Here is a 27,500-nt window from a genome sequence, read left to right as displayed (position 1 = left end):
ACATTGACAAGAAAATTTTGCCCTAATGTTGTAAACACGTAATCACAATGAGTTCACTAACTTGTGTTTTCAGAAGTCTGTTTAAAAGCACCTAAACGTTATTTAAGTGTTGGAGCGGATGTTGTTTGAAGTTCGTCCTTTCTTGGTTGCATTTTGCCGATTCTTGTTCCAAGCCAACCTGGCGTGTTCCAATGAAATACATCAAAGTTTGAATGATCTTGTTTTCAGAGATAAAGTGGAATAAAGTACATCAGTAAAACTCTTCTTTGATCTTGAACTGACAAAGTTTTTTTATGGCTCTAATTTTAGTGTGATTCCTATTCGCTGGCTATTGACAGTTGACTCTGAAATGGGTTTTTTCATTTTCCATTCGCTTGCTTAGGGTGTGCTTGTTTTCTTTTAAAACTCAAGCGGTGCAAGAAAAATTCATAGCCATCCTGATGAATTCCAAAATAAATTTCACTCGAAAAACCGATATCGTACTCATCGCTTCGTGATTCATGCGATATCGGTTTTTAGCGTAAAAGTTAAAAGTTATAGAAGAAAGCAAAGAAAATGATTTAATTATTAAAGTAGCTACAGAAACATCAAAACGCGGACAATTCGAAACCTTTTATTTTCAATAACCCTACAGGCAGTAAGAATAAATAACCAGGGAGCTCCGCTTTTAGGCTTGGCTAAATCTGTATATTATTTATAACCCATTTCCTAAGCTTTTGTGTTTGTCAGCATTATGATCTGCGATACTTCAGGTTCACGTGTTCACAAGGTGATGACGTGCGTACTTTCAAACTTGTCTGCTGTAAATGTCGTAGGATTAATAATGTAGTTAGATGTTCTTGTTGAATTTTTTTTTTTTAGAAATTACCAGCGGGGAGGGATTGCTGTAGTTAGTTTTTATGTACCTTGTGTGGGTTGGGTTGGGTGGATGATACACCTTGAAGGGGACTTAATGTCGTATTGTGTTGTCACCTGCCTTTGTTGGCAAATTGATTAAATAAATAAATAAGATAAACAAGTTTGTTTTTACATCTTATAGAAGCATAGATTCTCAATTACAAACCCTGTTTTGATTGGCCACTCTACAAACCTCAAGATGTTGCGTAAAAATTAGAATTCTTTCGACTAAAGGAGCTGAAGCGATGGAGTTGTTTAGTAGTGCTTACTGAAACAGCCACTCAAAATGATTTTTATTTTGTTGTGTAAAGATTTCGGATCGACAAAGCCTGTTAGGTTTTTCTGACTTCCATCACGTGTCGGCTATAGACTTAGCCACAACTTTCTCGGCAACTTTTAATTTCTTTTTTAATTTTTTCGCGACATTTATCAGCTTTCGAAAGGAAAGCCAGCTAAACTCAACAGAAATTCAACTGTATATGTTGACCCCACTATTAGGACTGGCAACTAGAGGCCAGCTTGGTGTGGCATGCCTGTCCATGAGATCAGCGGACAACACTGTCAGTGATTCGGATTTCACCTAGAAGGCCTGATTAATCCAACTACGGAATCTCACTACCCCCGGAAAAGCTATAATAGCTGGAGAAAGAAAAAAATCAGACGAATCCGGCCGGTAAAAACCGCTGTACGCGAGGACAAAATCATATAAACCGCAACAAAACCAACTTAAAGTGCAAACACGTTAAAACAAAAAGCAACTTTTCAACAACTTTTTCGAAATTCGGCAACTATGGAAATAGAGTAGAAACTTTTTAGACACTTTTATCGCCAACGTTTTGGGAAATTATCGGCAACTTGTGGCAACGACTAGTGGGCTAGCCTGAATTTTACTATGCCGACTTGAGACAAGCGTAAACAAATCTTACTTAAACTGCAAATACTACATCTTTAAGAATTGCTTTCCTTGCAGAACTGCTTACGATTCACAGTTTCATGTTTTTTGAGAACATGTTAACTGTCTTGCTTACCTAGCGCGAACCGGCGTATGTATGTTCGGTGGAATGTAACTTTGTTATGCGTCTGGGACCTTCGCAAACATAGACGCCAATTAAGATCGCGCGCGATCCTCTAGTCGCTGCACTTGCAGTTCTTTAGCATTGCGCGACGCGATTTCTGTAGCGCGCAACGCGATTCGCATAGCGCGAGACGTGAATCCTGTATCGCAAGACGCGAATTGCGACGGGTGGGAGGGTGGTAACTTATATTTGAGAGCTACGGTAATTGACCACTCCTCAAAGGAGCTTTTCAGGGCTTGCATTTCTCCCGAACTGCCATGATCATTCCACTTTGAACTCCATTAAGTTTACTGAAGTACTTTACATTGTTGTCAGATTCAATAGGGTTTTCCCCAAGTGCAGACAGCTTATTCCCTGCAGCTAACACAGGATACGTTTCAACATCTGCATCGGAAACTGGAGGACTCACTGATTTTATCTCCGGGACCCTTGCCACCCAACAATTCTCCAGTTTGTTTGAACGTGGAAGCACTGGTAATGGAATTGTAGTTGTAATTTAGAATATATGCGTTTTAATTTCAAAGTCCTTTCTAGGACAAAAAGCAAACATGGACACTGTAACATGTTGCGTGACACATTCCATCAGGCACTGATTTCCCCGTATGTAAAATGAAAGGGAGCATGTGCTTGCCATTAAAAGACTTGTTGTTGAACTCTCAGTTTTGAATTGTGTTCTTGGGAGGATCTTTACTTTTATTTTTATTTTTATTTTTTTTGTAGTGAATTACAAATACAACCAATACACAGATTTACCAACTATACAATGATAACTACAGAACTTACATTTGTGATTTTGCTAACTGTTACTGTATATGTTGTAGGCGCCTCATTAGTAGTTCTTTCATGGTAATTTGTTCACTCTTGTATTTATTGTTTTTCCTATTCAAAGGCGTTAGGCTCAGAGGGGCGTATTTAACCCTCATTATGCATGTTTCGATATATATAAATATAGCACATGCGGTTTTCTTTTTTTGGTTTTCCTACGTCTTGTGGTAAAGAGTTCGAATTTACCGTTAAGTTATTTAAGTTTCAAGTTTTCCTGGGCCGTCCAGTTGTGTTGGGCCGTTTAGCTTACTCCACGTCTCGGAGAAATCACCGATAAGGTTTGTAATTATCGGTTTCAAGTTTGTACGTATTTTTGTTTTATCAATCATGTAATTACTCGCTCGTTAACCCTTTTATTTTAACTTTCCTGTTTTAGAACCAGCGCTTTGGAAAGATTGTTAGTAGGCTGCGTAACATCGGTGTTTTTTAGGAGAAACTAATAAAGTGTCAGTGATACACAGTTTTTAGAAAGAGCAGAAGGAAGTTTCCGGGACGGTCGATCGAGAATAAAATATTTACGACATGAAAACAACATTAATTTTGAACCGCAAACATAGAATACAAAAAGTTACGATCAGCGACAAACATTTTGGGAGATTTTTGCTACGTTCAAAGTGACATGGCCGGAATTAAGCGGGCGCCGTGATTAAGTCACCGCGGCATGTTTACTCGCCAAACAGTAAAGCATCTGTGTCAAATGATGGCAAGATACCGGGTTTTTGTAAGTTTCTTTTTTCTGTCAAGTGTTATAACGTTTGACAGTAAAATGAGCGAAGTCAAAAGAAAGATCACAATCGCCCAACTCTTGAGGTTGACCATTTGTTTATGCAAAGTCAAAACGCGTACGACGTTATTTATCACCAGGTAATTCCATCATTTTGGAAATAGCAGCTACTTTATTATTCATCGGCGTCACAATTTTTCACTGCTTTTGGGGCTCATTTTGTTGAAACTCAAGCACACTTCCAACAGGCCTGTGAACCCTTCCTGCTTACAGAGCAATACTAAAAAAAGTTCTTCAGCTCGAAAATTCAATACGCAACATGATATTATAATTCACAAAGGCACAAAATACCACAGAATCCTTTTCCAGCGAAACAATTATTGAAACAAACAACATATTTGCTCTTAGAGGCGAAAACCTCCCTATTTCATTGCGTGCGTGACGTGTCAAATTACCATGTACTTCAGGTTTCCTGCAGAGGGCTCTATGCACAAAGACACCTCTTACCAGGGGAGTGACAGGCAAGACTTTTACCGACAAGGAAAATAAAAATAATAATAATAAAACGAACAAATCCCACCCACTTTCTGACTGGGATTGCCATACTGGCAACCCAGTAATTAACAAAGAAGAAAATTCGGACGAAGGAGGAAACGGTTATATGGCCTAGACCTTGCGCCGCCAAAGAGTTGTGCTCGTCTGGTGTTTGATTTATTTTTGAAAAAACCGTACAGATGGTAACCTTGCTTATCTTGAAGAAACCGAAATTGTCGCCAAGTTGTCGTGTAAATAAAAAAAACAAAGATTCCGATGAAAAATTGTTAAGGGTCGGTTTTACACGTCTCAAACTTGTCGTTGATTAATTGAATGTTCCTTAATTTGTCATCATTGGCCCCTCAACGATCCTACGTTTATGGAATGTTTGAGCTGAAGAGAGAGGATCGTTGAGGAACTAATGATCAAAACATTCCGCCCCAGTCTGAACAAACAAGTTATTTCTTATGTTTCCAAACTTTTCCCAACGGGAATTACATAAGATATATATGCATGGATGCTTGCGGTCGGTCATTTTTAACCCTGATGATGGCAAACAGCCGAAAACGTTTGGTTTCAATCTTTTAATTTTAAGAAAATTACCTTGTAAATGGCATATATTTTACCTAAGCGAACATTATGGACAGAATAGAAACTTTTTAGCAAACGTTTAGACACTTTTATCGGCAACTTGTGACTACGACTAGTGGGCCAGCCTGAATTTTACTATGCCGACTTGAGACAAGCGTAAACAAATCTTACTTAAATACTACATCTTTAAGAATTGCTTTCCTTGCAGAACTGCTAATGATTCACAGTTTCATGTTTTTTAAGAGCAAAGTTAACTGTCTTGCTTACCTAGCGCGAACCGGCGTATGTATGTTCGGTGGAATGTAACTTTGTTATGGGTCTGGGACCGACAAACATAGACGCCAATTAAGATCGCGCGCGATCCTCTAGTCGCTGTACTTGCAGTTCTTTAGCATCGCGCGACGCGATTCCTGTAGCGTGCAACGCGATTCGCATAGCGCGAGACGTGAATCCTGTATCGCAAGACGCGAATCGCGACGGGTGGGAGGGTGGTAACTTATATTTGAGAGGTACCGTAATTGACCACTCCTCAAAGGAGCTTTTCAGGGCTTGCATTTCTCCCGAACTGCCATGATCATTCCACTTTGAACTCCATTAAGTTTACTGAAGTACTTTACATTGTTGTCAGATTCAATAGGGTTTTCCCCAAGTGCAGACAGCTTATTCCCTGCAGCTAACACAGGATACGTTTCAACATCTACATCGGAAACTGGAGGACTCACTGATTTTATCTCCGGGACCCTTGCCACCCAACAATTCTCCAGTTTGTTTGAACGTGGAAGCACTGGTAATGGAATTGTAGTTGTAATTTAGAATATATGCGTTTTAATTTCAAAGTCCTTTCTAGGACAAAAAGCAAACATGGACACTGTAACTATGGAAATAGAGTAGAAACTTTTTAGACACTTTTATCGCCAACGTTTTGGGAAATTATCGGCAACTTGTGGCTACGACTAGTGGGCTAGCCTGAATTTTACTATGCCGACTTGAGACAAGCGTAAACAAATCTTACTTAAACTGCAAATACTACATCTTTAAGAATTGCTTTCCTTGCAGAACTGCTTACGATTCACAGTTTCATGTTTTTTGAGAACATGTTAACTGTCTTGCTTACCTAGCGCGAACCGGAGTATGTATGTTCGGTGGAATGTAACTTTGTTATGCGTCTGGGACCTTCGCAAACATAGACGCCAATTAAGATCGCGCGCGATCCTCTAGTCGCTGCACTTGCAGTTCTTTAGCATTGCGCGACGCGATTTCTGTAGCGCGCAACGCGATTCGCATAGCGCGAGACGTGAATCCTGTATCGCAAGACGCGAATCGCGACGGGTGGGAGGGTGGTAACTTATATTTGAGAGCTACCGTAATTGACCACTCCTCAAAGGAGCTTTTCAGGGCTTGCATTTCTCCCGAACTGCCATGATCATTCCACTTTGAACTCCATTAAGTTTACTGAAGTACTTTACATTGTTGTCAGATTCAATAGGGTTTTCCCCAAGTGCAGACAGCTTATTCCCTGCAGCTAACACAGGATACGTTTCAACATCTACATCGGAAACTGGAGGACTCACTGATTTTATCTCCGGGACCCTTGCCACCCAACAATTCTCCAGTTTGTTTGAACGTGGAAGCACTGGTAATGGAATTGTAGTTGTAATTTAGAATATATGCGTTTTAATTTCAAAGTCCTTTCTAGGACAAAAAGCAAACATGGACACTGTAACATGTTGCGTGACACATTCCATCAGGCACTGATTTCCCGTATGTAAAATGAAAGGGAGCATGTGCTTGCCATTAAAAGACTTGTTGTTGAACTCTCAGTTTTGAATTGTGTTCTTGGGAGGATCTTTACTTTTATTTTTATTTTTATTTTTTTTGTATTGAATTACAAATACAACCAATACACAGATTTACCAACTATACAATGATAACTACAGAACTTACATTTGTGATTTTGCTAACTGTTACTGTATATGTTGTAGGCGCCTCATTAGTAGTTCTTTCATGGTAATTTGTTCACTCTTGTATTTGTTTTTCCTATTCAAAGGCGTTAGGCTCAGAGGGGCGTATTTAACCCTCATTATGCATGTTTCGATATATATAAATATAGCACATGCGGTTTTCTTTTTTTGGTTTCCCTACGTCTTGTGGTAAAGAGTTCGAATTTACCGTTAAGTTATTTAAGTTTCAAGTTTTCCTGGGCCGTCCAGTTGTGTTGGGCCGTTTAGCTTACTCCACGTCTCGGAGAAATCACCGATAAGGTTTGTAATTATCGGTTTCAAGTTTGTACGTATTTTTGTTTTATCAATCATGTAATTACTCGCTCGTTAACCCTTTTATTTTAACTTTCCTGTTTTAGAACCAGCGCTTTGGAAAGATTGTTAGTAGGCTGCGTAACATCGGTGTTTTTTAGGAGAAACTAATAAAGTGTCAGTGATACACAGTTTTTAGAAAGAGCAGAAGGAAGTTTCCGGGACGGTCGATCGAGAATAAAATATTTACGACATGAAAACAACATTAATTTTGAACCGCAAACATAGAATACAAAAAGTTACGATCAGCGACAAACATTTTGGGAGATTTTTGCTACGTTCAAAGTGACATGGCCGGAATTAAGCGGGCGCCGTGATTAAGTCACCGCGGCATGTTTACTCGCCAAACAGTAAAGCATCTGTGTCAAATGATGGCAAGATACCGGGTTTTTGTAAGTTTCTTTTTTCTGTCAAGTGTTATAACGTTTGACAGTAAAATGAGCGAAGTCAAAAGAAAGATCACAATCGCCCAACTCTTGAGGTTGACCATTTGTTTATGCAAAGTCAAAACGCGTACGACGTTATTTATCACCAGGTAATTCCATCATTTTGGAAATAGCAGCTACTTTATTATTCATCGGCGTCACAATTTTTCACTGCTTTTGGGGCTCATTTTGTTGAAACTCAAGCACACTTCCAACAGGCCTGTGAACCCTTCCTGCTTACAGAGCAATACTAAAAAAGTTCTTCAGCTCGAAAATTCAATACGCAACATGATATTATAATTCACAAAGGCACAAAATACCACAGAATCCTTTTCCAGCGAAACATTTATTGAAACAAACAACATATTTGCTCTTAGAGGCGAAAACCTCCCCATTTCATTGCGTGCGTGACGTGTCAAATTACCATGTACTTCAGGTTTCCTGAAGAACCTTTTCCTTGAATAACAAGAAAATGCTTTACTATTGCCATAGAAACTATCCAGTTAAGCTCGCATATCATAAAACATGATGAATTCATAAAGGCCACCTTTCCAGCGAACAATTTTTTGAAGCAAACAACATATTCAGTCGTGTCAAATATGCGCAATATTACAACAAACTAAACTTCAGCATCAAACCGTTTCCATGAAGAACCTTTTCCTTGAATAATGAAGCACAAAATGGACGACAAGCTTTCTTTCAAATAATTCTTGGCTGACACATTTCCAATTATGTTTTTACTGAAGACTGTGCTGAGTTGATCACAGATCCACGTAAGGTGTTCGACTCGTTCTCTGTCTTTGTTGAACCCATAAGTTACCAGAAAATTTTCCATTTGGTTTCAGTGTTCTACATAACAGCACACTTGGTAAAATATTTGAAATACAGCTCACTTTGATTTCGGCTCAACGGGCGATAGATTGTTGTCGAATTCCATTACTCGTCGCTTTTAAGATTCCAGTTGTTTGTTTTTCGCTGCCTGCCTAGTTTATCCAACTGATTTTCCATTATTGAGCTCCATAAGGGTATATTTTGCGTTACATGACTTTCGACGCCATTGCAGGCTAAGTTAATGATTCGTGACTGTGTCCACCACAGAAAAGTATACGCATTTCCACTACCCTCTCGATCCTAAGAAAATACGCGCAGAGGGCTCTATGCACAAAGACACCTCTTACCAGGGGAGTGACAGGCAAGACTTTTACTTACACGGAAAATAAAAATAATAATAATAATAATAAAACGAACAAATCCCACCCACTTTCGACGCCATTGCAGGCTAAGTTAATGATTCGTGACTGTGTCCACCACAGAAAAGTATACGCATTTCCACTACCCTCTCGATCCTAAGAAAATACGCGCAGAGGGCTCTATGCACAAAGACACCTCTTACCAGGGGAGTGACAGGCAAGACTTTTACTTACACGGAAAATAAAAATAATAATAATAATAATAAAACGAACAAATCCCACCCACTTTCTGACGGGGATTGCCATACTGGCAACCCAGTAATTAACGAAGAAGAAAATTCGGACGAAGGAGGAAACGGTTATGGCCTTGACCTTGCGCTTTCAAAGAGTTGTGCTGGTCTGTTGTTTGATTTATTTTTGAAAAAACTGTACAGATGGAAACCTCGCTTATCTTGAAGAAAGCCGAAATTGTCGCCAAGTTGTCGTGTAAATAAAAAAAAACAAAGATTCCGATGAAAAATTGTTAAGGGTCGGTTTTACACGTCACAAACTTGTCGTTGATTAATTGAATGTTCCTTAATTTGTCATCATGGCCCCTCAACGATCCTACGTTTATGGAATGTTTGTGCTCAAGAGAGAGGATCGTTGAGGGGCTAATGATCAAAACATTCCGCCCCAGTCTGAACAAACAAGTTATTTCTTATGTTTCCAAACTTTTCCCAACGGGAATTACATAAGATATATATGCATGGATGCTTGCGGTCGGTCATTTTTAACCCTGATGATGGCAAACAGCCGAAAACGTTTGGTTTCAATCTTTTAATTTTACAAAAATTACCTTGTAAATAGCATATATTTTACCTAAGCGAACATTATGGACAGAATAGAAACTTTTTAGCAAACTTTTAGACACTTTTATCGGCAACTTTTTGCGAAATTATCGGCAACTTGTGGCTAAGCCTAGCCGGCTAGCCTGAATTTTATTATACCGACTCGAGTCAAACGTAAACAAATGTTGTATTAAACGGCAAATACTACATCTTTAAGACTTGCTTTCCTTGCAAAACTGCTTCTGAGTCACAGTTTCATGTTTTCTGAGAGGCTGCGTGGACGGAATTGGCCGGACAAATTAAAGCTAGATTGGGCAACGATTTTCAAGCTTTCTCAAGTGAATGTGGTGGATAGGCTGATCGCAAAGTATCAAGTCCTGTTTGAAAAAGGTTATGGACATCTCAAACACTGAGTTAAGGTTCCCTTCCATGTCCGTGAGGACGCACAACCCATCTTCCTAAAGGCACAGCTGGTTTCTTATGCCTTCAAGGAAGCAAGAGTTGCAGTGATTAGAGGAAGAAGGGGTCATTTACAAGGTGAGTCAAAGTGATTGCGTTACCCCGGTAGTGTCTGTCCCTAAGATAGATGGGACTTTGCGATTATGCAGTGATCAGAAGATGACCTTTAAGTAGTGTGTTGATGTTGACCAGTACCCATTACCGAATGCAGGAGATTTTTTCGCGACCTTATCTCGGGGTAAAATCTTTCGCAAGATCGATTTATCACATGCTTATCAGCAAGTTGAGCAGGATGACAATTCCCAGAAGTACCTGACCATAAACACTCACAAGCGTTATACCGGTACAAGCGTTTACCATTTAGAGTTTCCAGTGCACCAGCAAGTTTTTGAGCGCATTATAGATCCGCTGAGCTTTTGCAAGGAGTGAAGTTTGCGGTATGTCGGTTGGATGACATCCTGATCTCAGGAGGTTCTCCTGAGGAACATTTTTAAATCTTAGAGGAGGTTTTTGGATGCTTACAAGATTATGGGATCAGACGTAATCCTGCCAAGTGCATTTTCTCTCAGCCAGGACTTGAGTTTGTTGAACACTGGATTGACCAGCATGGCATTAGACCCCTGCCACAGAAAATGGAGGCAATCATGGAGGCCAACAGTCCTACCAATGTTACAGAACTGAAGTCATATCTTGAGCTTCTCAATTACTATGGCAAATTTCTCCCCAATCTGGCCACCATTCTGCACCCTCTGAATGACCTTTTGCAAAAGGACAGGGCTTGGAGATGGACTGAGAAATGTGAGAGTACTTTTGTGAAGAGTAAGCGGCAATTGCAAGATTCGTCCTTTTTGGCTCGTACGTTATGACCTAAAGAAACCATTTCGCTTGGCCCGTGATGCATTGCCCTATGGGTGGGGGCGGTGATCTCTCATATAATGGACGATGGTACAGAAAAGCCCATTGCCTTTGCCCTTCAGACCCTCACTATAGGTGAGCGCAGTTTTTCACAAATTGAAAAAGAGGCGCTTACTAACGTGTTCGGAGAAAAGAAGTTTCATTTATACATTTATGGACGCAAGTTTACGTGGATCGTGGATCACCAGCCAGTGGTCGCAATATTTGGTCCCAAGACAGGTGTCCTCCGTTGTCAGCAGCAGGAATGCAAAGGTGGTCCTTGATTTTAGCAGCTTACCAGAATGAGATTGAGTACCGCAGGTCTGCTGAACACGCAAATGCATGCAGATGCCTTGTCGAGACTTGGATGTGGATGAGTATTTGATTAGTTATGTGAATGAGTTGCCTGTCACTTCTCGAGATATCACCTTACATGGATGGCCTTCAGTCGTTGCAGATCCCGTGTTAGAGCCATATTGTTCACGCAAGCAAGAGCCTTTAGTTGACCAAGGCTGTGTGTTGTGGGGTTTACGAGTTGATATCCCTAAAGTACTACGTGTTCGCCTGTTGGATGACGTACCTCAAGAACATCATGGAATCTGTCGGAGTCTCTGGAGTCTCTGGAAAGGGGTTATTTTTGGTGGCCGGGACAAGATTCGGCGATGGATAAGTCTCCCCCTAGGGCACCTTTACTCCCGTGAAAGTGGCTTGTCAGACGGTGGGAACGCACACACATCGACGTTTTTGAGAAGGACAAGTTAAGTATCCTGATTTTTGTTGATACTTAATCGAAATGGTTGGAGATCATTCCCATGAGTTCCACAACCAGTTTAAAAAACATTGAAGCTTTTCGCTCATTGTTTGCACGTTATGGCATCCCAGAAGAATTAGTTTTTGACAATGGATAGCAACTTGCAGGTGAGGAGTTCACCAAATTCATGAGAAAGACTAGGATCAAGTTCACCCACGCACCACCGTACCACCCTTCCGTACAGACGGCTAAGGCGGCTTTGACAAAGCAAGTGCTCGATGGGAAAGCAAGTACCCTTAGTCTGGAACTCTGGCTAGCCAATTTCCTTATTCTGAATCGTAGCACACCGCTCACTGTCGCGGAACAATCGCCAGCTGAACTTTGCTTGGGACGGCAAGTCAGAAACTGTTTCACATTATTCAAGCCGAATCTGAACAGAGAAGTGGAGGAAAAACAAGTCAAACAGGAAGAGTACCATGACGAAGGGCGTGTTAAGTCTCGTGAGTTCAAATTGAATGAAGTTGTCCCGGTTCGTTACTGGAGAAGTGGAATTAAAAAGTGGATTCCGGGGCAGACCACCCAAGTGAAAACTCCACGCACCTACCTTGTTCGTTGTAGGAACCAACTTCGTTTTGTCCATGTGGATCACTTAAAAGGAACGGGTTGCAACCTTTCTTTGGGTTCGGTGGCTGGCGGTGAAAAGAGCAGTCGCGTGGAGGAGTTGGTGGAGTCGCAAGCAGCAGAGAAGGATTAATAGGTGGGTTCACACTTGACCCCTAAGTGCACGTCAAGTGCACTGGACTTCAAGTGCACTTCAAGCGTACTTGAAGTGCACTTAGGTTTTAGTCAAGAAATGGTGTTCACACTATCGTTAAAGTCAGCAGCTTCGGTAGTAAACATTCGATTTGCATCTTAAAAGGATTCACGCCATCGGGTTGACCGACTATCGAGATAATTGCGGTAGGGGAAACGTTGTTAAATCTTCTTAGGCCATCTTCTCCTATCTTTTTCATATTCGAGATTTTGTATTTTTTTCATGAGCTGAGGTAGCACAATTTCAATAAATCGCTCTTTGTACTTGTAAAATTTTCACTCCAGATTCTCCCACGCTCTTTAGTTGATCCCATCTTCAACCGCTGTTCCGCGTACTTTGGTTCCCACTCTTGTAGAATTTCTTCTATTTCTTTTTTATTCCAGTCTGCATTTTTAATGTCTGAATTTCTTTGAGTACTTGTAGAGGCCTTGTGTTTCTTCTGCGAGGTTGCAGCACCATCGGAGCGTCTAATTCATCGTATACATCGCGACTGCTTAGTATCTGTGAACAAGAAAAACAGCCTTGAATGGGTTAAGAAGACTAAACTGCACTCAGCAAATCACTGCGAATGGGTTGAAAAGAAGAAGTAATTGGCAGTGGGACATATCTCATTTCTTTTCCAGCACCAAAGCTAGCAACAATATTGTCTGTCAAATCAAAAGCAAAATTATGAAATTATCTTACCGGCCTATAAAACAGAAATGATGCAAGAAAAACCTAAATACTTTCGTCAAAAAGTATAAAACAGAACTCACACTAAATTGAAGTCGACGAGATTATCCTCATTCCCCTTGTTCCAAGCTCCGTACTTAAGAAAAAGAATCAAGGTGAACGCGCTAATCGACGGCAGGGAAGCTCCATATGATTGACAACACAATAATTGTTTTTTGACGGTTTGATCGGGTAAGTGCACTCTCAAGAAACGTTTCGACCTTACTTGAGAGTGCACTTCGGGACTTTGATGTTTTTAGGTTTGAGTAGTGACTAAATCAGTCAAGTGAAATAAGACCCGTTCACATACAAGTTCGTCTCAAGTTCACTTCAAACACACTTCAAGTGCCCTTGAAACGTGTGATGTGAACCCACCTATTGTCTGGTAATCCCCGAGCCACTTTCAAGTGAGTTTAGCTCACCAAGTCCTGAGAATAGTGCTGTTGCGGGAAATAGAAAGGAACAGCTAGTGCCCAAGGAAGGCACAGAGCAAACTTATTTGCGAAACATAATTGACATTTAGATTTCACGGCGAACACTGAACACTGCCCATTCTTCTAGACTTGTTGAGTTCCATTGTTTAATGGTGAATTTCCCAATCGTTCGGGAGGAGTGCAATATATTAGGTTGCAGACCTGTTATTTTGGGACCCACGCATTGACACCTACAATACCCGACAAAACTATCGGGACAATTAAAGAAAAGTCACAATATTCTCAATCTTGATGAATACGTGATATCTTTCTTCCCCCCTTCCCCCTGTGCAATGTTGTTTCCCGCATAATTTCCCTTCATAAACATGATTGGGAGGGGGCGGATGGGGGTGTGCATGTTTTCATGTAAGTTACTGACACCGCGTATACTGACTGCTAAAAGTGACGCGTAATCAATTTGTCTAAAGAGGTTTTGTCGGGGATTGTAGGTTTTGAGAAATGCCAGCCTTTTAGTTTGTTTACAGTCTGATCCCCGGAATAGTACAGGTTTATTCTCTGGGAGCGCCTTTTTCCTGGTTAAAGGTAAACAAGAAAAGACTTAAAAAGAAGCGCGGCTGTAAAAATAGAAATAATAATATTTTTGCGGCTCATTGGCTGTTTTTATCTGCGGTTTTTGAGTGTAGACAGGTGGTGGAGCAAAAGGCGTGTAAAGTTTGTAAAACTAAGGAAGCAAAAAAAAATTAGTTCGTCTTTACGCAAGTGTATCCTATTTGAGAGAATTGATAGAGTATGAAAATTCAACAGATTGTCTTAAAATGTTGCCGAGGCATCCCAAGTGGCTCACGCACTGCTACTTTCACAGCAAAATCGAGGAATTTAAGATATCGCCAAGCTAATGTATAAAGTAAACAATGGCCTTGCACCGAATATTATTAATGAACTATTTAAGCAGAAAAACTCCAGATATTCACTAAGAAACAGCGACTTCGATATCCCTACTTTTAACACTATTAACTATGGAAAGCATTCTACAAGATACCAAGGGCCTTATATATGAACCAAACTAGTTAATAAGTTGAAGGACTCCTTGAACATTGAACTTTTTAGAAAGAACACTAGAAAAATAGCACATTGACCGAGATAGCTCTAATTACGTACTTGATGTTACATTGGCTTGACTCAATTTGCTTTAACCTTCTTTGTAGAGATGCTGCGGAACTTGCAAGCCAAAGAAGATGAAACATATAAGCCCATGACAGAAACTTCGATACCAGGAGGTCAGTTTTGCTCGACTTTATTCATTTAATGTAGGTGTTGGACAATTTTACATGACATCACGACAGCCAGTGGGGTAAGATTCCTCCAGGAATTGCACTAGCTGATCTGGACATTTCTTCTGGTCTCCATTGATGAGAAACATATTGTCAGGCATTAGAGTAAAATCGACAAGTGTCACAAAGTGTTAGTATTTTAAATTGCATGGGCCCGGCGGCAATTAAGGATTAATTTCACGCGTATTTTCAAAGTTTTCACAAACCTATCGACGAGACCAATTTGGAAAACGTTGAAAATACAACTGAAATTAATCCCTAATCGTACGAGAGCAAATTGCAATTACATGTTTATCACAAAAGGGCCGAAATTATTGAGGGAAGCCCATTCAGTGCCGGGACAAAAAACAAACAACATGCTCCCATTCGGTTAAGGTTCAATTCAATAAATTGTTGCTGTCAAGAGAAAAAATCCTTAAAATGTATTTTTTGTATTTATTTATGTAGAAGAAGATTCTCTTGTAACTTTGCTTGTTCTGGATAAGAAACTTTTAACCAATCAGGATCAAGTAATGATTCCCTCTTGATTACCAAGAGTGCCCTGGTGATTTAGGAAAAATGCCCTCCGTCTTAGCCAATCAACTTTCAATAAATTTGCCCCGTATGTGACATAGCAATCGAGTCAGAAAATGACTGGAATTTCTCCCTTTTTGTCATTTTTTTCGAATTTTTCTTTTTTTCCGTGTCGGGAAAAAGTATTTCTTGTCACTCCCCTACTAAGTATTGTCTCTGTGCGTAGACTCGTCTGCGCATATTTTTGGTAGGTTTCAGGGGGTTAAGGAAATGCGTAGATTTTATCCGGTAGACCCAGTAGAATATTTAATTAACCTGCAATGGCGTCGAAAATCATTGTAACGCCAATGACGTTTTGGTGGATCTTTAAACGAAGTATGCCCTTGTGGAGCTCAAGAATGGAAAGTCAATTGGATAAACAAGACAGGCGGTGAAAAATAAAGATCTGGAATCTTAAAAGTAACGAGTAATGAACTGCGTCAAGCCGTATCAAAGTCAGCTGTATCTCCAATAATTTGACTAACTGTGGTGTTATCTACAACACTGAAACCAAATGGAAAATTCTCTGATAACTTTTTCCGCTTGGATATGGACAGAGAAGGAATCGAACACCTTGAGTGGATCTGTGATTTCTGTTTGTTACACTCTTGCATTCGCATTTCGGCCGTATTCAAACGATATAACTAACCTTTGTTGTATTCGCACCACTCTGCTATTTTCGTCCAAAACTACCCCGTAATATTTTCTCGGGCAGCCACAGGCAGCCCCAGGTAACCCCACAGATACTACAACCTCTATTCCCCAAGGGACAAAGTATTAAACATGATTAACAAAATCTCAACGTAATTGAAATAACTAAACGTTTGACCTGAAACACTGTCCAAGAGACAAGTGAGTTCATCGTGAAACTTAAGTAACTCAAAGCGTTCTACTCCTAACATCACGAGCGTTCATAGTCGTCAAACTACTCAGTTAATAGAGTTCATAGTCTTTAAGGTACTCCGGTGTCCTCCATTCTCTCGTGGGCCTCGGGGGTTAGACTAGAACTTCCGCCTCTGCAATTTACCCTTTCACGACATGTTTGCCTGGATGGTCTGGTCCATCGCTTAGACTACGACTTCGTGGTGACCTTGCATGGGGCATCTCCAAAAGTGGTTGACAACTTGTTTTCCTCCTTTTGTTTAATTAACAAGTGCTTGATCACCAGGAGCAAAACCATTTTCCTGCGCTCCCCTCCTTTCCTCGGCATAGTCAGACCTTCTCTATTTCTTTTCTCCATCTCTGTCTAGAGCTTCGCTGTGAGAGTATTTGCATCTTGTTAACTCACGGATCTTTGACCTTATCTGTCTAACAACAGAAGGTTTGGCCGGTGATACTCCTGTAGGCTGTTAGGAATTTCCTCATCTCTGCATCTAAGCTCTTCTTTTCTGCTTGGACAATTTTCAAGATCTTGAGTAGGCTTCTGTTTGTTTTGTCGTTCCACTTCCCCGTTTGCTTGGGGCCACATGGGTGGGGAGGTTTAATGCTGTATGCGGTTTGTTTCCAAGTATATCCCATATACCTCAGATGTGAACTGTGGCCCATTATCCGGTTTAAGCGACTGTGGGAGTCCATGCGTACAGAATATTAATTTCTCTTTAGGCAATCAATAATGTTGGCGGATGTCTACTTCAAAGTAACGACTATAGTAGTCTGTCAACAACGAATACATATTCTTTGGAAGGCAGGGGGTCCATCAAACCCGCCGTTAAGTCTCCGCTAAACTCCGTTTGTTTCAAGGGTTCCGGTAGTGAAGGTAGTCCGACCAACTGGCAGACATGACAGCTCTTACATTTGACTTCGACTTCTCCATCAATCTCAGCCCACCAGACTTTGGGGCGGAATCTCTGTTTGGTCTTTGTCATCCCTGATGTCCCTCGTGCGCTAGGTCAAACACCCTCGTCCGTAATTCCTTGGAATCAATACCTCTTAGGACTAGCTTACTAAGTACAGAAAGTTCATTCATGACAGCTTTGTAATGCAGAAGGGCATTATTCCATTCCCCCGATGTGATGCCTTCTCATAACTGTGAAATTTCTGGGTCGACACATGCTGCTTCTTCAACCTCCTGTACAGACATTGCTTCTGGGGTCCACGATTCGGTCACGAACCGAACGAACTCTTCTGCATAGTGATGACCTCCGACTTGACCTTCATTGGTAAGTGTTCTAGTTGCAAGACATGTTCGATGTACCCCACATCTTCATCAGTTATCTAATGATTTGAAAATAATGTCTGAATTTAAAACAACCTTGAGAAGCATGCCTGATAGAAATTACATACATCACCAGAAACAAAGTGCCAGGTTGACAAGTCATGCTTAACGCAGTGTTAAGACTAGGTTTTCCGCGTTGATGTGTATACCTTCCTTGAGGTTGAGCTGAACGTTTGTGTAGGCAGAAGCAGTATTCGTAGCTGGACATGTGACAAGAGTCTGACCTTTGTATGTAAGTAAATTAAAATATGAGAGGCCCTGTCAGAAGAGATTCTTTTGTCTCCTACTCTTCTTGACACCCTGTTTTCCAAGTTTCAAACAACATCATATAAGGTTAGATGAGCCATACAGGTTTTTGGGTGTTTCTTTTTCTCATCACCATAGGAACTTTGGGTTTAAACTTTGGCAGTTCAGCATCCACAATTGCTTTGGTAAAAAGAGGCCTAGCGTAAGGTGGTACAGATGTTACCACTTCATCTTCTCCTTTCACACTTGGCAAACCTAGAGCTTCAACTGGCCCAACATCTGGATATACTCTGAGTCGGACAACTGGTCAACTCTCTGGAGTTTTAGGTGCGTGGACTGGTGACTTAACAGGTTCTACCCTTTCGCAAGATTTTGCAAACAAGGCAACAGCACTTCCCACCGTCACACCAACCTCAGCATTCTCTTTTGGAGAGAGCACTGCCTCTACAACATCAGCTTCAACTGGGCTATCTTTCAGCACTAGCGTTGGGGGATTTGCCATAATTTTAGGATTTACCCTGGGATCAGGTCAAAAGACCTCTGTCACAGGAGAGTTAAATCTTGGTGGAGCGAGCTTTCCATCGACTGGAACCACTGTTGCTGCCGCCTCCGCTGGTACAGGACATCTGACAGCAGAAAAATAGAGCGGATTCAAGAGCGTGCGCTTAAAGCAATATTCAGCTTCCATTCAAAAACATGTGAAATCCTTCTGGCTCACGCACAGATACCACCACTGAAAAAATCGAGGACCTGCACCGAATATTATGAATGAACTATTTGAGCAGAAAAACTCCACATATTCATTAAGAAACAGCGACTTCGATATCCCTACTTTTAACACTATTAACTATGGAAAGCATTCTATAAGATACCAAGGGCCTTATATATGAACCAAACTAGTTAATAAGTTGAAGGACTCCTTGAACATTGAACTTTTTAGAAAGAACACTAGAAAAATAGCACATTGACCGAGATAGTTCTAATTACGTACTTGATGTTACATTGGCTTGACTCAATTTGCTTTAACCTTCTTTGTAGAGATGCTGCGGAAATTGCGAGCGAAAGAAGATGAAACATATGAGCCCATGATAGAAACTTCGATAATAGGAGGTCAGTTTTGCTCGACTTTATTCATTTAATGTAGGTGTTGGACAATTTTACATGACATCACGACAGCCAGTGGGGTAAGATTCCTCCAGGAATTGCACTAGCTGATCTGGACATTTCTTCTGGTCTCCATTGATGAGAAACATATTGTCAGGCATTAGAGTAAAATCGACAGGTGTCACAAGGTGTTAGTATTTTTAATTGCATGGGTCCGACGGCAATTAAGGATTAATTTTACGCGTATTTTCAAAGTTTTCACAAACCTATCGACGAGACCAATTTGGAAAACGTTGAAAATACAACTGAAATTAATCCCTAATCGTACGAGAGCAAATTGCGATTACATTTTTATCACAAAAGGGCCGAAATTATTGAGGGAAGCCCATTCAGTGCCGCGGCAAAAAACAAACAACATGCTCCCATTCGGTTAAGGTTCAATTCAATAAATTGTTGTCGTCAAGAGAAATAGTCCTTAAAATGTGTTTTATATCTGGACAAAAAAGGTAGCTTAATCTAGAAGAAGATTCTCTTGTAACTTTGCTTGTTCTGGATAAGAAACTTTTAACCAATCAGGATCAAGTAATGATTCCCTCTTGATTACCAAAAGTGCCCTGGTGATTAAGGAAAAATGCCCTGTGTCTTAGCCAATCAGCTTTCAATAAATTTGCCCGGTATGGGACATGGCTATCCAGTCAGAAAATGACTGGAATTTCTCCCTTTTTGTCATTTTTTTCGAATTTTTCTTTTTTTTCGTGTCGGGAAAAGTCTTTCTTGTCACTCCCCTACTAAGTAGTGTGTCTGTGCGTAGACTCGTCTGCGCATATTTTTGGTAGGTTTCAGGGGGTAAAAGAAATGTGTAGATTTTATCCGGTAGACCCAGTAGAATATTTAATTAACCTGCAATGGCGTCGAAAATCATTGTAACGCCAATGACGTTTTGGTGGATCTTTAAACGAAGTATGCCCTTGTGGAGCTCAAGAATTGAAAGTCAATTGGATAAACAAGACAGGCGGTGAAAAATAAAGATCTGGAATCTTAAAAGTAACGAGTAATGAACTGCGTCAAGCCGTATCAAAGTCAGCTGTATCTCCAATAATTTGACTAACTGTGGTGTTATCTACAACACTGAAACCAAATGGAAAATTCTCTGATAACTTTTTCCGCTTGGATATGGACAGAGAAGGAATCGAACACCTTGAGTGGATCTGTGATTTCTGTTTGTTACACTCTTGCATTCGCATTTCGGCCGTATTCAAACGATATAACTAACCTTTGTTGTATTCGCACCACTCTGCTATTTTCGTCCAAAATATTTTTCCGGGCAGCCACAGGCAGCCCCAGGTAACCCCACAGATACTACAACCTCTATTCCCCAAGGGACAAAGTATTAAACATGATTAATAAAATCTCAACGTAATTAAAATAACTAAACGTTTGACCTGAAACACTGTCCAAGAAACAAGTGAGTTCATCGTGAAACTTAAGTAACTCAAAGCGTTCTACTCCTAACATCACGAGCGTTCATAGTCGTCAAACTACTCAGTTAATAGAGTTCATAGTCTTTAAGGTACTCCGGTGTCCTCCATTCTCTCGTGGGCCTCGGGGGTTAGACTAGAACTTCCGCCTCTGCAATTTACCCTTTCACGACATGTTTGCCTGGATGGTCTGGTCCATCGCTTAGACTACGACTTCGTGGTGACCTTGCATGGGGCATCTCCAAAAGTGGTTGACAACTTGTTTTCCTCCTTTTGTTTAATTAACAAGTGCTTGATCACCAGGAGCAAAACCATTTTCCTGCGCTCCCCTCCTTTCCTCGGCATAGTCAGACCTTCTCTATTTCTTTTCTCCATCTCTGTCTAGAGCTTCGCTGTGAGAGTATTTGCATCTTGTTAACTCACGGATCTTTGACCTTATCTGTCTAACAACAGAAGGTTTGGCCGGTGATACTCCTGTAGGCTGTTAGGAATTTCCTCATCTCTGCATCTAAGCTCTTCTTTTCTGCTTGGACAATTTTCAAGATCTTGAGTAGGCTTCTGTTTGTTTTGTCGTTCCACTTCCCCGTTTGCTTGGGGCCACATGGGTGGGGAGGTTTAATGCTGTATGCGGTTTGTTTCCAAGTATATCCCATATACCTCAGATGTGAACTGTGGCCCATTATCCGGTTTAAGCGACTGTGGGAGTCCATGCGTACAGAATATTAATTTCTCTTTAGGCAATCAATAATGTTGGCGGATGTCTACTTCAAAGTAACGACTATAGTAGTCTGTCAACAACGAATACATATTCTTTGGAAGGCAGGGGGTCCATCAAACCCGCCGTTAAGTCTCCGCTAAACTCCGTTTGTTTCAAGGGTTCCGGTAGTGAAGGTAGTCCGACCAACTGGCAGACATGACAGCTCTTACATTTGACTTCGACTTCTCCATCAATCTCAGCCCACCAGACTTTGGGGCGGAATCTCTGTTTGGTCTTTGTCATCCCTGATGTCCCTCGTGCGCTAGGTCAAACACCCTCTTCGGTAATTCCTTGGGATCAATACCTCTCAGGACTAGGTTACCAAGTACAGAAAGTTCATTCATGACAGCTTTGTAATGCAGAAGGGCATTATTCCATTCCCCTGATGTGACGCCCTCTCATAACTGTGAAATTTTTGGGTTGACCCATGCTGCTTCTTCAACCTCCTGTACAGACATTGCTTCTGGGGTCCACGATTCGGTCACGAACCGAACGAACTCTTCTGCATCGTGATGACCTCCGACTTGGCCTTCATCGGTAAGTGTTCAATTTGCAAGACATGTTCGATGTACCTCACATCTTCATCAGTTATCTAATGATTTGAAAACAATGTCTGAATTTGAAACAACCTTGAGAAGCATGCTTGATAGAAATTACATACATCACCAGAAACAAAGTGCCAGGTTGACAAGTCATGCTTAACGCGGTGTTAAGACTGGGTTTTCCAAGTTGATGTGCATTCCTTCCTTGAGGTTGAGCTGAATGTTTGTGTTAGGGTTTAGGGATTTACTCTGAGTGGGACAACTGGTCAACTCTCTGGAGTTTTAGGTGCGTGGACTGGTGACTTAACAGGTTCTACCCTTTCGCAAGGTTTTCCAAACAAGGCAACAGCACTTCCCACCGTCACACCAGCCCCAGGATTCTCTTTTGGAGAGAGCACTGCCTCTCCAAATCAGCTTCAACTGGGCTATCTTTTCAGCACTAGCGTTGGGAGATTTACCTCTGTCACAGGAGAGTTAAATCTTGGTGGAGCGAGCTTTCCATCGACTGGAACCACTGTTGCTGCAACCTCCGCTGGTACAGGACATCTGACAGCACAAAAATAGAGCGGATTCAAGAGCGTGCGCTTAAAGCAATTGTCAGCTTCCATTCAGAAACATGTGAAATCTTTCGGGCTCACGCACAGATACCTCCACTGAAAAAATCGAGGACCTGTACCGAATATTATGAATGAACTATTTGATCAGAAAAACTCCACATATTCATTAAGAAACAGCGACTTCGATATCCCTACTTTTAACACTATTAACTATGGAAAGCATTCTATAAGATACCAAGGGCCTTATATATGAACCAAACTAGTTAATAAGTTGAAGGACTCCTTGAACGTTGAACTTTTTAGAAAGAACACTAGAAAAATAGCACATTGACCGAGATAGTTCTAATTACGTACTTGATGTTACATTGGCTTGACTCAATTTGCTTTAACCTTCTTTGTAGAGATGCTGCGGAACTTGCGAGCCAAAGAAGATGAAACATATGAGCCCATGACAGAAACTTCGATACCAGGAGGTCAGTTTTGCTCGATTTTATTCATTTAATGTAGGTGTTGGACAATTTTACATGACATCACGACAGCCAGTGGGGTAAGATTTCTCCAGGAATTGCACTAGCTGATCTGGACATTTCTTCTGTCACATCATTTAACCCTTTCTCCCCTAAACTGGTCCCCATTGATGAGTAACATATTGCCAGGCATTAGAGTAAAATCGACAAGTGTCACTGTTAGTATTTTTAATTGCATGGGCCCTGCGGCAATTAAGGATTAATTTCCACCCCCCCCCCCCCCTATCTATTCATTCAACTGCCCGTTTATCTATTTGTCCTAATGTATGTAAATGTATAAATTTATACCTCCTTGTTTTTATCAATTGCTAAATAGATGGAGAACGGCGATCTTTTCGAAACCTAACCTAACGTCATTTTTAACAACAACGATCATTGCTGTAACCTCTGCAATTCTTAGAGACTACTGATTTATTATATGTCTCTTGCCTTATTTTGCACACTTTCATTTGATATATATTATATATAAATTTCACAATTGTATATATTATTTTAATTTGCTATTTATATATTTTTGTTATTCTGTTGTGTCCCCAATTAGTTGTAAAAACTAAACACATCGACAAGTTAATATAGTATTTCATTAACCTTCTTTGTAGAGATGCTGCGGAAATTGCGAGCGAAAGAAGATGAAAAATATGAGCCCATGATAAAAATTCCGATACCAAGAGGTCAGTTTTGCTCGACTTTATTCATTTAATGTAGATGTTGGACAATTTTACATGACATCACGAAAGCCAGTGGGGTAAGACTCCTCCAAGATTTGCAGTAGCTGATCTGGACATTTCTTCTGTCACATCATTTAACCTTTTTAGAGTGTAATGTGAAGTGTCACATTAGTCCATCAGTAGGGCTAACGCTCACATGGTTCATATGGGATTGAAATCTAGCACTTCACATTACACTCTATTCAGTTAACTCTGTTTAAAATGTAAGTGCTACACAGCCAACGATTGTATAAACGTAACCTTTCCTTGTACTTGTACATGTTCATTGCCGTGACTTTAATATCTTCAGTTCCCACGGACTGCTCCCGTCTGACCTTGTAGCTCAGTCAGTAGAGCGGCGGAGATCTAACCCGATGGTCGTGGGTTCAATTCCTACCCTGGTCAGAGTTTTTCTCTGTCCTTGTGTGGGCCCATTTCCATCAGTAGGGCTAACGCTCACATGGTTCATATGGGATTGAAATCTAGCACTTCACATTACACTCTATTCAGTTAATTCTGTTTAAAATATAAGTGCTACACGGCCATTATCCCGTAATACTTTTCCGGGCAGCCACAGGAAGCCCCACAGATACTACAACCTCTATTACCTAAGGGACAAAGTATTAAACATGATTAACAAAATCTCGAAGTGATTGAAACTAAACGTTTCAGCTGATACACTGTCCATCACGAGAGTTCATAGTCGTCAAACTACTCAGTTAATAGAGTTTATAGCCTTTAAGGTACTCCGGTGGCCTTTATTCTCTATTGGGCCTCGGGGTTAGACTAGAACCTCCGCCCTTTCACGACATGTTTGCCTGGATGGTCTGGTCCATCCCTTAGACTGTGACTTCGTGGTGACCTTGTACGAGACATCTCCAAAAGTGGCTGACAACTTGTTTTCCTCCTTTTGTTTAACAAGCACTTGATCACCAAGAGCGAAACCATTTTCCTGCGCTCCCCTCCTTTCATCGGCATAGTCAGACCTTCTCTATTTCTTTTCTGCATCTCTGTCTAGAGCTTCACTGTGAGTGTATTCGCACCTTGTTCACTCACGAATCTTTGACCTTATCTGTCCAACGAAAAAAAACTTTGGCCGGTACCGGTGATACTCCTGTAGGCTGTTAGGAATTTCCTCATCTTTGCATCTAAGCTCTTCTTTTCTGTTTGGGCAATCGTTCAAGATCCTCAGTAAGCTTCTCTTTATTTTGTCGTTCCACTTTCCCGTTTGCTTGGGGCCACATGAATGTGGAGGTTCAATGTTGTATGCGGTTTGTTTCCAAGTATGTCCCAAATTCCTCAGATATGAACTGTGGCCCATTATCCGCTTTTAGCGACTGTGGGAGTCCATGCGTACAGAATCTTAATTTCTCTCCAGGCAATCAATAATGTTGGCGGATGTCTACTACAAAGTAACGACTATAGTAGTCTACAACAACGAATACATGTTCTTTGGAAGGTAGCGGGCCCATCAAATTCGCCGCTGAGTCTTGCCAGGGCTGACTGGCAAACTCCGTTTGTTTCAAGGGTTCCGGTAGTGTAGGTAGTTCGACCAACTGGCAGCCATGACAGCTCTTACATTTGGTTTCGACTTCCATTAATCACACCCCACCAGACTTTGGTGAGGAAGCTCTGTTTGGTCTTTGTCATCCCTGATGTCCCTCATGCGCTAGGTCAAACACCCTGTTCCGTAATTCCTTGGGATCAATACCTCTTAGGACTAGCTTCCCAAGTACAGAAATTTCATTCATGACAGCTTTGTACTGCGGAAGGGCATTATCCCATTCCCCTGATGTGATGCGTTCTCTTAACTGTTAAATTTCTGGGTCGACCCATGGTTTTTATTCAACCTTCTGTACAGATATTGCTTCTGGGGTCGACGATTCGGCGACGAACCGAACGAACTCTTCTGTATCCAGATTCACGCATACTCCTTTTCCCTTGCCAAGACGTGAAAGTGGGTCAGCAATGTTCTCTTTGCTCGATATGTACCGCACTATAAGTCTGTATGGTTGGAGTCGCAAGACCCAGTGTTCCACTCTTGCCGAGTGGCGAGAATTTGTAGAACAGATAACTTTAAGGGGCTTGTGGTCGGTAAGCAAGGTGAAATCAACTCCATCTAGGTACATGTGAAACCGCTTACAACCCCAAACAAGACCACACAAACAGCAATGACAAACATCAGATATAAACGCATCGTTTGAAATTATCTTTTACCTTATATTACGTTTCGTATGCTTCTGCATACATCTTCAGAAGTGACGATTAATACAAAATTGGAGTTTAAATATAGAGGATCAACAACAACAACAACAACATCTTCACTCACTATCTTACTAACTATAAACTATTAGGAAATAATCGCTAACAAAAGAGGTGACCAAAACTAATAAAGACACAGCTTTTCGCTCCTGAAATATTTATTTAAGGTCGGCTTTAAATCTTTGATCAGCAGTTCCTCCTTTAATTTACAGTGAATGTCGGATCGCCCCCTCGCTAAAATTTCAAAATGATTCCATTGTAAACTGTGACCAGTTGATGTAACATGGTCCGCAAGAGCCTACGTATGATGACAATTAATTATTGCTTTAAAATGCTCAGTTTTTCTGTCAGGCAGTCATTGCGGTTCCAACAGGCAGCTCTACATACAATCTTAGCCGTTTGGCCACGCCTAAGTCTATCTTTGTAAGGAAAGAAAGATTTGATGCCACGAGTGCTTTGAAAACCACTCTAACATCAAAGCACCCGTAGAATTTATTTACACACGGCATAATTTGTTTTTGTGGTGGAATACACTTACATAATGAAGACAGAGAATATCTATCCATCCGTCCGTCCGTCCACCCACCCATCAACCAATTCAACTGCCTGTTTGTCTGTCTGTCTTCCTGTATATACATGTATTAATTTATACCTCCTTGTTTTTATCAATTAATAAATAGATGGAGAACAACGATCTTCTCGAAACGTGATGCATGAAGAGGGAGAGAAAGAAGAAAGTGAACAGTTTCGGGACACAAATGTAAACAAAGAGCCAAAAGGTAACACTAACACATTTTTTTAAAATGAAAATCAGGGTAACAATCAAGTGCTTAAAGCCCAAATTCGAGGTATTTAAGTCAACGCATGTTTTCTTTGAATTACTTTTTAATCCCCAGAAGGTTTAGGGACTATCACAACAGGGCTTAACAGGACGTTGGCCCCTTGACTGGCTCAATAATGTCATGGTTTACGAGTCCTTCGAGTTTTTTCTCGACCTTCTCTCTTAATCCAAAAGGTGAGGGTCTTAACTTTTGGGCAATAGGCAGGACTGATTCATCAATATGGAGTTTGGCCTTAAAGTTTTTGAACTTACCAACTGCATTGAAAATTCCCTCAAATTCCCCCAGTAAGTTCTCACTGACAGAGTTTATCTCAATTTTCAGTATTTCTAACAGCTCTGAGGTCTGTCGACCGAGTATTGGCCTTGTATTTTCCTCTACAACAACAAAACGGCCAATACAGTGTCTTATCTTTAAAATAAATTTCAGCTTCAGCTACCTGTTGAGTAGGTCCTCTGAGCCATAAGAATACAATTTCTTGTTTAATTTCCATGACTTGCAGCTTAATTCTTCTTTTCGAGTTCCTCCCAAGTCTCCCTATCAACAACAATTCAAGTGGACCCCGAATCAATGAGAACATCACACAGCTGTGTTCCTCCAAGTTCAATGCCTACTTTTGGCATGTCTCTGGCACCTGACTGAATTGTAAATGCGACTGTGGGAGTCCATGCGTACAGAATCTTAATTTCTCTCCAGGCAATCAATAATGTTGGCGGATGTCTACTACAAAGTAACGACTATAGTAGTCTACAACAACGAATACATGTTCTTTGGAAGGTAGCGGGCCCATCAAATTCGCCGCTGAGTCTTGCCAGGGCTGACTGGCAAACTCCGTTTGTTTCAAGGGTTCCGGTAGTGTAGGTAGTTCGACCATCTGACAGCCATGACAGCTCTTACATTTGGTTTCGACTTCCAT

At 40.9% G+C, this 27,500-nt stretch overlaps 1 protein-coding gene across 3 annotated transcripts in view; it reads left to right on the top strand.

The window, feature by feature from the left end:
* Window positions 1-27,500, top strand: part of LOC138051328 (serine-rich adhesin for platelets-like) — a 64,127-nt gene that overhangs the window by 17,333 nt on the left and 19,294 nt on the right. The window contains exons 2-9 of one of the 3 annotated variants that reach the window (XM_068897519.1): window positions 2,289-2,447; window positions 5,276-5,434; window positions 6,125-6,283; window positions 14,673-14,744; window positions 18,850-18,921; window positions 22,651-22,722; window positions 23,376-23,447; window positions 26,426-26,524. In XM_068897519.1, coding sequence (XP_068753620.1) covers window positions 2,289-2,447; window positions 5,276-5,434; window positions 6,125-6,283; window positions 14,673-14,744; window positions 18,850-18,921; window positions 22,651-22,722; window positions 23,376-23,447; window positions 26,426-26,524 — 864 coding nt within the window. The remainder of the gene's footprint in view (window positions 1-2,288; window positions 2,448-5,275; window positions 5,435-6,124; window positions 6,284-14,672; window positions 14,745-18,849; window positions 18,922-22,650; window positions 22,723-23,375; window positions 23,448-26,425; window positions 26,525-27,500) is intronic. The other 2 variants (XM_068897520.1, XM_068897521.1) reach the window with 2 other exon arrangements.

The sequence above is a fragment of the Montipora capricornis genome, chromosome 6 (assembly GCF_036669925.1).
Source record: "Montipora capricornis isolate CH-2021 chromosome 6, ASM3666992v2, whole genome shotgun sequence".
In the NCBI taxonomy this organism is placed as follows: domain Eukaryota; kingdom Metazoa; phylum Cnidaria; class Anthozoa; order Scleractinia; family Acroporidae; genus Montipora; species Montipora capricornis.
This window is presented reverse-complemented; position numbering and strand designations above follow the sequence as displayed.